Raw genomic sequence first — 13,170 nt, forward strand, 5'->3', positions numbered from 1 at the left:
TGGGTACCCTCTCTGCTTCTTGAAGTCTCAGAGAGTAGTCTAGACATTGAGGGGTTAAGTGACTTGTCCAGGGTCACCCAGCCAGTTTGAGTCAGAGGTCTTAGATGAAAGACCTCTATCAGTACTCCTAGGTGCCTCTCCAGCCAAAAATATAATGAATAAAATGATTGTAACTTCCTGTATTTGATTAAAAAAAAGCTGAATCCCAAACCCTAAAAATGGCTTTGCAAGCTTGAAGATCTGAGGAAAATATTGCTATATTGCTTTCTGTTGCTGATTTCTAGCTTCTCAAGCTCAAAAGCCAGCACTGCTTTTCTGAGAAGATAAGATTACTACATTTAATAACAGCACTCAATGTCCCATCAACAGAAGTGGATTTGGCCAGATGATGGGGAAATTGTGATCTGACTTGATGAATCAGAATTCATACCAACAGATTAAAGAGGATTAATTTATAGTTCCTATTACTTTCTTCCCTCCTCACATTTACAGTATCAGTGGGGAGAGAATAGCAAAACTGAATGCAATATTTGAACACATGACCATTAGTGTTTTGTTGTTTTTTTTTTTTTAAGATAATTTATCATATTTTAAACCTGAATGTCTGGTTCAGTCACATTTGTCACATGATTAATAGAGGAATATATTCCGCTCAAATCCTTTTTATTGAAGTTTTCTTAGGAAATAGAAGGCTTTTTTTCTTCTCCCCTTTGCCCCCCAGGCTCAACTCAGAGAATTTGTTTCTCAGACCTGAATGAAGAATGGGTAAGAGCTGAACAAAGAAAAGGCAAATTCTCTGTTAATTCTCCCTAAAATGACCTACATTGCTAAAATCTCCTCTTTTTTTTGCAAGCATTTGAGGTCACTGTGACAGATTTCTGCAGAACTAGATGTTTATCAGAAGGAATTCAGTCCAGCCCAGCTAACCACTCAGCTCAGGCCTGGGGGGGGGAGGGATCAGGTGCCTCAAATACTTAAAGTTGTCCAAATTCTAAACTTTAAATCCCCTTTTATTGAAATATAAGTTTGTTTAGTATATTTACACAACAGTTTATGCACATATATACAGAGAAGGCAGATTCTGACAAATTAAAAAATTATTTTTAATAAAAAATTAAAAAAAAAGCAAAGTAAAGTGCATGAAACTGGATTTTCTCCTCCCTCCCCCTTTTTCTTTTCTTTGAGACTGATCACTGTCAACGTCGGGGCAGGTTTGTTGGGGGTAAGAGGGGTGGGGGTCAAGAGGGAGGATAATCCATTATCTTTGATTGGGTTTATCCAGTCCATTCCATATCATCGTTTTCGGGCCAAATGACAGTTTAACAAATGAGTGGAAGGAGTGGAATCTGTTCGGGAGGCTTTCGAGGGCTGTTCTGAGTTACTGGCATCTCTGGTCTCCATATCCGCTTAGCCTTGCCATTAACAGCGGTTACATCCTTAGAACAAAGAATGCACACATGAACAGAACTGCATCTTGTAATGGCATGTCTGTTACTCCAGAGACCAGTAGAAAGCGCCTGCTTCGTGGTAGGTGAATGACGGAATTCGATTTGGGATGCAACCCACCCTCCGTCCCCCTACTTTATTGGTAAAGGGTGGGGAGGGGCAGAAGAAAAACAAAACAAATACAAATCCCCTTCACCCAAATGGAGCCCTTCGGGACTTCATCCTCCCAAGTTAAGGGGAGGACAATCGCGACCCCCAGACTCAGTGGCTAATCCCCATCCGCAGATGGGAAACAACATCCAGGCACATCGAAAGGTCCTGAATGGAGAAGGGAGAAGGTGAAAAGAAGGCTTTTAGCCACAGTCCACTCCTACAGAACTTTTAAAGGAGATAGTGTGGAAGGGAAGGAGAGGAGGAGAAGGCAGGGAGAGAGGGGGAGAGGAGAGGGGGAGAGAGAGAGAGAGAGAGAGAGAGAGAGAGGGGAAGTTTGAATGGGAGAGATCTTTGAAAGCCTTCTGGCTCGGGTCACTCAGTGGGCGTTGGCTCAACGACTCCCGGACAGATGAGGGAAGAGCTGACCGTCCAACCCGCCCTCCAAAGTGCAGCTGTCCTACGTCTTTCCATCCCCTCCTCCCCCCGCCCACCCCCCCCCCCCACAGCTCCGGTCCCAAGTCACAGTCCGCCGTACTTGGCCTTGCAGTGCAAAATGTGTTTGGAAAGGAAGTCGAGGCGGCGCTGCAGCAGCTGCGCGTGGGGCTCGGCCAGGGCGCCCAGCTCCGGGAAGCGCGGCTCGTGCCGCCGATACAGGCGCAGGAGCCGCGCGGCGGCGTCCTGGCCCCGGTGCAGCTCCAGGACCAGCTGGGCGGTGCGCTGGCGGAAGACGCACACCGACTTGAGCAGCGGCTCGTTGTACTTGTCCCACATGCCCGCCACCCGGTAGCCGTGCACCAGGCCCGCCTCGTTGTCTATGAAGACTAACCCTCCTCCGGGGCCGCGGTGCAGGTTGCTGGTGGCGCGCTGCATGACCCTCGGGTCCCACTGGAGGCTGAAGAGGTTGCTGACCAGGCGGTCGAAGTTGGCCGTCAGGTAGTCGAAGAGGATCAGGTCGGTCCACTGCACCAGCTCCACCAGCTCGGGCTCGCTGCGGTTGGCCAGTTCGCCCCCGCCGCCGCGCAGGGGCCGCAGGCGCCCGTCCTCCGAGCGCCAGGGCGCTGGGGCCACCACGTCGGTGAGGTTGGGCAGCCAGCGGGTCAGGCTCACCACGCTGCCCTCGGCCCAGTGCGCGCTGCGCAGCTCGTCCTGCACCTGCGCCCACTGCGCGCCCCGCGGCTCCACCCGTGCCAGCGCCAGCGGGGGCACGTGGCGCTGGAGGCCCAGCAGCCGGGCTAGGTAGTAGGACAGGGCCTCGCCCTGGATCTGCTCTGGGTTGATGCCGTAGCGCACGCAGGCGCGGGTGCCGTCGGCGAAGCGGGCCAGCCGGTTGGAGCTGCGTCCGCAGCCCCCGCGCTCCAGGGCCACTACCCGGGCACCTCGCGCCGCCTCCAGCCAGGATGCCGCCTGCCCCTCTGAGAAGCCGCGGGGCACCTGCTCCTCTAGGCCCCGGCTCCAGAAGATTCCCCCCTGTACGGCCGCTGGGCCGCCCCGCCGGGGCTCTTCCACGTGCCCCGGCTGCCTGCGCTCCACCGGTTCCCGGAGGTGCTGGGGCGGGCTCTCCCCGGCGGCCGGCACGGTGAGCAGCGCCCTGAAAGTTTTTGCGGGGCCGCCGCCGGCGTCCCCCAGCCGTAGACGGGGGAGGAGCAGAGCCGGCGACGCCGCTCGATCTTCGCTGCTCCGCCCAGGGCGCAGAAGCCCCGGCCCGGGGAAGGGGCGCTGCTCCGCCCGCTGCACGAGCCCGGTCCACAGCGCCAGGAGCGTACCGAGTGCCAAGAGCCAGAGCCCGATTGTGGCGGCGGCGCGGCCGGGCCCTCGCATCCTCCAGCCCATAGGGGCTCCGGGGGCGGGCTGGTGACGCTGCTTCAAGCCGAGCCCCGGTGCCGGGGCCCCGGCGGCGATGCGTCCCCAGCAGCCGCGTAGCTGCGGGGCCCGTGGCGCCTGTGCCCCATGGTGGCTGCGGGGCTCCGGCGCCGCCGCTGCTGCCGAGGCTGAGGCTGATGAGGCTGAGGCTGAGGCAGAGGCTGAGGCTGCTACTGGTGCTGTCGCTGCTGTGCCTGGCCCCGCTCCGGCTCCGGCTTCGGCTCCTGCTCCGGCTGGGCCGGGCGCTGGGAACTCTCCTCCCAGCCGCTTCGCAGCCGCTTTTGTATTTCGCTGTGAGACCCTCCGGCAGGCGCGATTCACAGGCACCGGGACCACGTGGGAGAGCGAGGATATCCCCCCTCCTTCTCCTCCTTCTCCTCCTCCACCTCCTCCAGTTTCACCCGCCCCTCACCGCCCTCCTCCCTTCTCCCCTTTTCCTTAAAGCGGCGATGTCTTTCTCCTCTCGTCTGAGATCAGCGGGTCCCCCGCCCAGCCCGGGGACTGGGGCGGCGGACACGGGCACTCCCAGTGCGGAGGCTCTGGGCGCCCCCGGGCAGCGCGGGGCTGGAGAGAGTAGCCAGAGGCCGAAGGAAGGGGGCCGACTGACCCCTCTCTCTCAGGCTCTCTCTCTCCCGGGTGACAGATGGCTTTGTCCTCCCGTCCTGGGGAGCACATTGGTGCTGCGGATGCCCCCCTCACACCCCGAAAAGCAGGCTTAAGCTGCGCGCCCGGCCCCTCTTCTCCCGTCCGCTTCCATTTTTCTACCGTTTCTGATGAGTCTGATTCACTCTTCCTTCCTTATATAACTCCCTGGGAATCCTCCCAGAACCAGTGAGGATGAGGAGCGTCCAGTGGCGGAGCCTGCTGTATAGCAAAGAACTTTGTGCGAGTGAGCAAAGGGCGAGCTCCCGCTTGTCTGGACGTCGGGAAAGCTCCCTCTGCCATCCGGCAGCCGGGGCTTCTCTCCAGTTCTGTGGAGAGTCTGCAGACACACACACACACACACACACACACACACACACACACACACACACACACACGCACACACAGCGCCTTCTTATTTTCTATTTCTTGAAACCCTATTTGTAATTCGGTTCAATTCCACAAACATTTAATAATCGTCCTTTGTGGTCATGACACCGTGCCCACAACTCGTAGAGTATAAAGACGTAATACAAACAGCCCTCAAGGAGTTTACATTCAATCGAAGAAGTGCACCTACCAGAGGGCTGGACTTTGGAGTAAGGAAGACTGGTTTCACATTCATCCTCAGACACTTAGATGGGTGACCCTGGCCAACTATGGAACCGCTCTGAACCTCAGTTTCCTCATCTATATAAAACGGAGGTTATAATAGCATCTACCTTATAGGATTGTTATGAGTTTCAAATGAGAGAGTCCGTATGAAGGCCTTACAGACCCTTTATATAAATGTGAGCTGTTATTTTTGTAAATGAATAAATACAAAAGAATTGTAGGGAGGCACCCACGAAATCCAAGGTGGCCAACTTGGAGTCGAGGATCCTCCGTTTAGAGGAGGAAGGGATCTCGGGGATCATCTAATCCACACTCTTCCGTTTTACAGGTGAGGAAACTGAGGAAATTTAGGATCCTAGATGGAGTCGGAAGATAGCTAATAAAAGTTAAGTAGCTCCTCCGAGGTCACTCAAGGAAGTAGTTAAGAGTCAGGATTCAACCTGGCTAGGTCTTTTGCCTTCAAATCCAACGCTCCTTCACTGCACTACCCTTAGAAAGTGTCTAAGCAAGACATTGTTGTTTTTTTTTTCATCTCCTTATTAGATTTTCTTTTATTTTGAAAAGGATAAAGCTAGAATAATAACAAAATCCCCTGCCCATCTCCCTGCAAATCTAGATGCTTCTGTCATTTCTTTATGAATAAAGAACTAGACTCTCTCTCTCTCTGTCTCTCTCTCCTCTTTTTCCTTCCCTGCATCCCAGTGGGTCACTAGAGAGCCCAATCAACCAGACTTGAATTTGCCACCTTTTTTCCTACCCTGGGTTGGTTTTTCCCCCCTCCATAAGATCCATGGGCAACTTTTCAACGTGTTGAGGTAGACACACATATTATATATATATGTGCTCTTTGTATGAATATATGTATATGTGTGTTTCCTCTGGAGAATGATTTGCTAGTTTTAAACCCAGCTACAGAGAATTCTCCTAGGGGTTATGCCTTTGAAGAAGCACTTCAAAATAACCCCCATTGGTAGCCTCTTGGTCCTGCTGAGGACTGGTTGAGGCTTGGTCAATCTCTGGTGCTTCAGTCGATGCCAGCTTCACCTTACCTGGAGAGTCACACGCCAGTCACATATCAATGTGATCCACTCCATCAGACCTACAGTGAAACTTAATTTTGGACAGCATTTGTTAGATTTCCAGATATAGATATTTTGTCCACTGAGAAGTCAAGGTTGGCTCTTCTCTGGGAATTCCTTTTGGCGTTTTAATTTAACTTTTTGTTAGGCTAAATTGTGATGGGTCTCTTTTAACTTAGGCAAACCGTAAGCAAGGTGTCCACCTTGTGGCCATTGGCAGGATTTCCTCCCGCTTACAAATGTAGACATTGCTTACAATTGTTCAAGGTAATTCAATTCAAAGCGTATCAGAACTGAAAAACACCCAAGATATAATTTAGTCCCACCCATTTCACAGTGAAGGAAACTGAGGTCCAGAGTCACATCACACAGCTTATTAGGAGACATGGCTTCTTGTCTGGACTCTACTACCGACTGTCCATCCACTTAAACAGTGAATAAGTGCTGAAGCAGGTCAGCAAAAAGAGCAATGAATTTGGTGTCAGATAGTCCTGGGTTCAAATGCAGGCTTTGCCACTTACCGCCATTGTGATCCTGGTGTGGGTTTCAGTTTCCTCAGCTATAAAATCGTATTAAACTAGAATGCCTTTTGAGATCTCTTCCAGCTCTAAAGCCATCCACAGTCACACATCTAGTAAGACGAGGCTGAGTCAGAAGGGTCAGCCTGGATTCCAGGCTAGCTCTAAGTGAAAAACAGTCAATTATTCTTCATGCCTACTATATCCCAGGCACTGGCAATGAACACAAAGGCAAAGATAAATAATCCCTACTCCGATGGAACTTGATTCTAATGGAAGAAACAATCATCACTTATTTAAAAACAAGTGTATATATGGGTGTGTGGGGGGGTGGGTGTAGTTAGTCATTTTTTCACTTGTGTCCAACTCATTATGACCCCATTTTGAGATTTCTTGGCAAAGATACTGGAGTAGTTTGCCATTTCCTTCTCTGGCTCATTTTATAGATGAGGAAATTGAGGTAAACAGAGTTATGTGAAGCGTCCATGGTCACAGGGCTAGTAAGTGTCTGAGGCCAGATTTTAACTCAGGAAGATGAGTCTTCCTGACTCCAGGCTTGGAACTTTATCTATTGTACCACCTAGCTGCCTTATACAAATATACACACGTACATACATAATATATACACATACATACACACATATACATGTACACATGTATGGGGCAGCTAGGTGGCGCAATGCCTGGAGTCAGGAAGACTGATCTTCCTGAGTGTTTAGTGTATATGTACACACACACACACACACACACACACACACACACACACACACACACGTGCGTACATAGCATAAACAAAGTTTTAAAATACCAACCTATATAGAGTACTGTAGTTAAATACAAGGTAGTTTGGGGGAAACGGAAAAGACTAGAAGCAGAGAATATGGAGCTTGAGATGCATTTTTAAAGGAGGGCCCTCATGCAGAGATAAGGGGAGTACATTCCAGGCATGGGAGAAGGCAAGATGGAGTACCATGGGGAAGGAACAGAGAGAAGGCCAATCTGGCTAGATGGAAGAATGGGAGAAGGGGAGCAACATCTCCCTTGGAAAGCTAGGTCGGGGGCAGGCAGTGCAGGGTTTTAAAATATAAACAGAAAAATTTCTTTTATCTCCTAGAGGCAATAGGAAGCCAGTGGGCTTGGACAGGTAGGAGAGTCAAAGATGGTGAGATCTATAGAGTGTAGTGGACTTAAAAACTTTATTTAACCACATTGAGGATGCCCGTTGGAGGTCAAGCAACACTAACATCTCCCCAAATCAGTGATCTTTCTTTTGAAGGGCACAATTTCAAATCTTGTTTTGGTTGAAAGCACGAAAACATTTGCATAATGAATCCTCGAAGTTTTTAATGCTATTTCTTAAAAGCCATCTTCTGCCTATAGCCATGGGGTCGCCATATGTCAGAGCAGGGGTGCTAATAGAAAACTTAAATACCATTTAAAGCCAGATTCCACTTCTCTGCCTTCTAGTTATCTACCGTTCCCATCTCAATGAGATTAGGCAGATTGATTTCATTGTTGTCTTCATTAAAAATACACTGCTGCAGTCAGTAGAGGACATTTTTTTGGACATTCCATCTTGCCTTTTAGTTAATCATAATAGCTCGAATATACATAGTGCTGGGGAGGGTGTTGGTTGAGGGTGGGAGGAGGTTGGACCTGTGATTTCTGCAGTGAAAGGAGCTCCTTGTGTGTAAACTCCTTCCACTCCCATCCCAGGTTTGTTATACTTTATGAAGATTTGCTCTCTCTATGCTCCCACCAAACTTTCCTGCTTGCTCCTCATACATAAAATTCCACTTCTATTTTTACCTCTATGCCTTAGAATTTCTAGTTCCCATGAAAGCACAGCTCAAGTGAATGCCTTCTGCAAAAAGCCTTTTCCAGTCACTAGTGCCCCACAATGGCACAGCTCGGTGGCACAGTGGATAGTGTCTGGCCTGGAAAAAGAAGACTCATTTTCTGATTTCAAATCTGGCCTCAGACACTTACTAGCCCTATGACCATGGACGCTTCACATAACCCTGTTTGCCTCAGTTTTCTCATGTGTAAAATGAGCTGGAGAAGGAAATGGCAAACCACTCCAGTATCTCTGCCAAGAAAACCCCAAATGGGGTCACGAAGAGTCAGACACAACTGAAAAGTGACTAAACAACAACAGTGTCTCCCTCACTTCTACCCCCAACCCTCTCATTACTCTTCATGTACCTTTTATATTAGAGACAGGTAGGTAGTACAGTGGCTACAGCCCTGGACCTGGAGTCAGGAAAACCTGACTTCAAATCCCAACTCAGACACTTATTTAGCTGTGTGACCCTGGGCAAGTCTGCCTCAATTTCCTAATATGTAAAATGGAGATAATAATAGTATCTACCTCCCAGGCTTGTTGTGAGGATAAAAATTAGATAGTATTTGTAAAGTGCTTCGCAACCCTTAAAATTCTATATCAGTAATAATATATAATAACAATAATATACTATATATAATTATATATCAATAATAACTATATCACTTATTCAGGGTATTGGGAAACACTTTGTGTATATATGAGTTGTTTCTCTTCAACAAAATGTAGGCCCCTTGAGGAGGGCTGTTTCATTTTTGTCCACGTCCCCTGTGTCCTGCACGTTGTAGGTGCTTAATAAAGGCTTGTCCTTTGATTGATCAATTGATCCATATCAGCAGCTTATCTGTAACTTACAGAGTTGCTTAGTTTGCTGAGAATTTGAGTCACTTACCCGGGAATCACACAGCAGGCCCATTTTAGAGAGGCAGATATTGTGTCTTTTTGTCTCCGGAGGCTGGTCCTTTTGCCCCTACGGCACGTTATCTCTTAGGGCATAGCTTCAAAGTTTCCAACATTTTCTTTAAAACAGCCCTAGGATACAGGTAGTGCAAATATACCAATATCCCCATTTTGCAGAAAAGAAAACTGAGGCTAAGAGAGGTGACACAGCCTCTGGTCACCCAGCTAGTAGAGAGCCAAGTCAAACTTGAACTCAGGTCTTCTTTCTCTACATAGCATCATGTTGAGCATGATTCCTAGACCCAGAGGGCTGGAGGAGACTTCCAGAGTTCACTTAAGTTACCTTCTTATCTCTAGGCAGGACTCCTTCCAAACCATATGTGAATGATGAAAATGCTATTTTTAATAAGCTTCACCAAGGATAATTCTTCTACATCTTGTAATTCAATTTATTATTTTTTTTTAGGCAGTTGGGGTTAAGTGACTTGCCCAGGGTCACACAGCTAGTAAGTGTCAAGTGTTTGGTCTGAAGCCGGATTTGAACTCAGGTCCTCCTGACTTCAGGGCCGGTGCTTTATCCACTGCACCACCTAGCTACTCCTTGTAATTCAATTTAACATTGAACAGAAGGTATTGGTAGTGGATGGAGTGCTGGGCCCAGAGTCAGGAAGATTCATTTTCACTTTCAAATCCAACTTCAGATACTAACTAGCTGTGTGACCCTGAGCAAGTCACCTAACTCTGTGTACTTCAGCTTCTTCATCTGTAAAAGAACTGAAGAAAATGGCAAAACCACTCCAGTATCTTTGCCAGGAAAACTCCAAATGGGGTCATGAAGAGTTGGGCATGACTGAAATGACTGAACAACAATAAAAAAATCATCCATCAGCCGTTTATTAAAATACTTATTTTGTGGAATGCACTGGACATTGGGATGAGATGCACAGACAGCCTGAGGATGACAGCAATAGAGTCAGAAGGGAATCTAGACTCTCTAGTTAACTACCCAGTGAACGTTTATTAAGCACCTACTGTGTTGGATATGAGGGCTACAAAGACAGCCATGAACTCATTCCTGCTTTCAAGGGCTTTACATTCCGGGGGGAGCAGGAGAGACCATGCATGCTCCATTTAAATATGTTCCATTTAAACACGTTCTTGTTCAGTCATGTCCGACTGTGACCCTGTGGACTTCATCCGTGAGGTTGTCTTGGCAAAGATACTAGATACTGGTTTGCCATTTCTTTCTCCCCATTTTACAGATGAGGAACTGAGGCAAATGGGAGTTAAGTGACTTGCCCAGGGTCACATAACTAGTAAGGGTCTGAGGCTAGATTTGAACCCAGATCTTCCTGACTGGAGGCTGGGTGCTGTAACCATTGCACCACCTAGCTGCCCCAAAATGGGTTCTTTCTCTCTTTTAATCTTCCTTGATCACTTTGACTTGAGACAGTTAACTCCTTAAGAGCAGGGATTATTTTTTGTTTGTTTGTTTTGTTTTTGTTTCTTTCCTTTTTATCCCCAGAGCTTTGCAAGTCTCTGGTGCTGAGTAAACACTAAATAATGCTTGTTGACTTGTTGTCTTCCACTCTGCCTTGGTTCATTTTTTGGGGTGTCCTTCCTTGATGCAGTCTGGCCAGACCAACCCCTTTCCCCCAGAGAGAGGAGGTGGGGGACATTATGGTTTCATATGCATGGCCCCTAAATTGTACCAGTCTCTGTATTTTTTCTTATCTGGCCCAAGTCACTTAACATCTATGGGCCTCAGTTTCCTCATCTTCCTGAGTTCAAATCTGGCTTCAGACACTTCCTAGCTGCGTGCCCCTGGGCAAGTCTCTTAACCCTGTTTGCCTCAGTTTCCTCATCTGTAAAATGAGCCAGAGAAGGAAATGGCAAACATCCCAGTATCTTTGCCAAGAAAACCCCAAGTGGGGTCATGAAAAGTCAGATATGACTGAATAACAAAAAAAGAATGATACCAATGATTTTTAAAGTTTCTTCCACTTCTAAATCCTATGCTCCTCTAAAAAGTCAGTTGGTGGGACTCAGTTTCTACATGTGTAAAATGAAGAGAAGATATTGGACCAGGTAATTTCTAATGCTCTTGCCAGTACTAGATCTTGTGATCTTTTGTATTCTCTTGTGCCAACACAGTGCCTGGCACACAGCTGGCATTCCATAAGCACTTTTGATTGATGATTGTAAGAAAAATCATCTCCTCAACCTCAGTTTCCTCACCTGTAAAATGAAGGGATTGGATTTGTAAAGGTCTCTTTTTCTTGAGAGTTCTATACTTATAACTACCTGTTCATCTTCTTGCCTGACTCTGAGCTCACTGACACCATTTTCCGTCACTTTCCTTTTCCCCATGGTCACAGAGTACAACACGCAGGGTGTAATTAGCCAGGCCTCAGGTCTTTCTGTGCCTGTATCTCTGGACAGCACGTCCTATCAAATAGATAGATGGGGAAGCTTAATTAAGCCTTGGAAAGCCTTCCAATTCCCTCTGTTGAAAGGTTCTCTACAATGATGAGCCCTTATTTTGGTAGTTGCTGCCAAGGGTTGTTATAGAGATAACTTAGTGCTACGTGACTGGGCTCTCATGGTGATAATGTGTCAACATCAATTGAAGCTGCTGAGAGTGGAGGTATTATCATAATGTTCCCATCCTATGCCCTTGGCGTTAATAGAAACATCCCGGGCCCAGGGCTGGGGGCTGGCTGGCTGGCAATGGATTTTCAGCCTCTGGTATCATTCATATCGGAATCATTAGTTGCATCAGTCAAAAATCCATGATTTTTTTTCAATTCAACTGAAATAAAAATGAAAGAAGAAAAAGAATGCTTTTATTTCAAGTGGAAATACATTCTTCTGCTATTTCTTCTCTATTCGTGGTTTAATCATAGCCAGCAGGTGTGTTATGTTCTGCTGGAGTTTTACTGGCATCTGTGAAGCTGCCTAATCCAATCTAATCCATCCCACCCCATCCCATTTTATCCTATCCCATCCTACCACATTCCATCTCATCTCTTCCCATCTAGTCCATTTCAATCTAATCCAAAATACTAGGAATGCAAAAACAAAATAAAAAAAAGAATGCTTGCCCTGAAGAAGCTTACATTCTTCCCCAAGGGATACAATGTGTAAGCAAATAAGGTATACACGTAATAATCTGAAGGGAGATCTAGGAATGGGAAGTGGGAGGGGCATCTCCCATAGGAGGTGACACAGGAACTTAACCTTGAGAGATTCCAGGAGGCAGAGGTGAGGGAGAGGTATGTTCAAGGCATTGAGGACAGCCTATACAAAGTCTCAGATGCCCTAGACACAATGAACTGGAAGAGAACTTGGAAGTCATAGGAGCATAGAGGTGGAGCTGGAAGGGACCTTTGTCCAATGCACCCATTTTACAGATGAGGAAATCAAGGTTTAGAGAAGTGAAATAACTTGCTCGAGGTCACACAGTTAGTAAAGGCTGAACTCAGACTCAAACTCAGGTCCTCTCATTTCTAATCCAATTCTTTTCCATTGAAACAATTAGATATTGTACCAATGTCTAATCCAGCCCCTTCCTTCTACAGGTGAGGAAACTCAGACAAAATGATTTGCCAAAGTCACACATAGGATCATAGATTTTGAGTTGTAAGGGACCTTAGAGACCGTGTAGTCCAACCCTTAATTTTTATAGATGATGAACAGAGGCCAAGAGAAGTTAACTTGTTGAGGGTCCTACAGATAGAAAGTGGTTAAGCTCAGACTCAAAGCCGCTCCCTCTGATTCCAGATCCAATGCCCTTCCAACCATACTGGGAGACACAGTGCTCTTTGTAGAGGGCGCTATCAGCAGGAATAGGAGGAACCCTGAGTGTCTTTTTCTTCCTATTTCTGATGCTGTCCTTCATGGGAGTGGTTCCTCATAGCAAGGAGTGGGGGTGGGACATCAGCTGGGGTCCTTACGAGACTTGAGCAGAGGAAGTGTCTTGAATCCATTTATTTCAGGCCATATAAATCTTTCAGTTGCTCATACACTGAGGCTCACTTTCGAATGTTAAGGGACATTCTCTCTATCCTTTTCAATTTCAACTAAGGAAGGAAAGAAAGAAAAAAGAAAGGAA

General features: G+C 47.3%; 1 protein-coding gene across 1 annotated transcript; it reads right to left on the bottom strand.

Moving 5' to 3' along the window:
• Positions 1 to 992: 992 nt before the first annotated feature.
• FJX1 (four-jointed box kinase 1) lies at positions 993 to 3,429 on the bottom strand. Its single transcript, XM_027837828.1, has one exon. The coding sequence runs from the start codon at positions 3,427 to 3,429 to the stop codon at positions 2,119 to 2,121; it is 1,311 nt and encodes a 436-aa protein (XP_027693629.1). The 3' UTR covers positions 993 to 2,118.
• Positions 3,430 to 13,170: the final 9,741 nt, after the last annotated feature.

Source organism: Vombatus ursinus, unplaced genomic scaffold (assembly GCF_900497805.2).
Source record: "Vombatus ursinus unplaced genomic scaffold, bare-nosed wombat genome assembly UNPS02014822.1, whole genome shotgun sequence".
In the NCBI taxonomy this organism is placed as follows: domain Eukaryota; kingdom Metazoa; phylum Chordata; class Mammalia; order Diprotodontia; family Vombatidae; genus Vombatus; species Vombatus ursinus.

What these genes read in the sequence shown, in the direction of transcription:
- FJX1 (XM_027837828.1), bottom strand. Translation starts at nt 3,429, where the DNA reads ATGGGCTGGAGGATGCGAGGGCCCGGCCGCGCCGCCGCCACAATCGGG.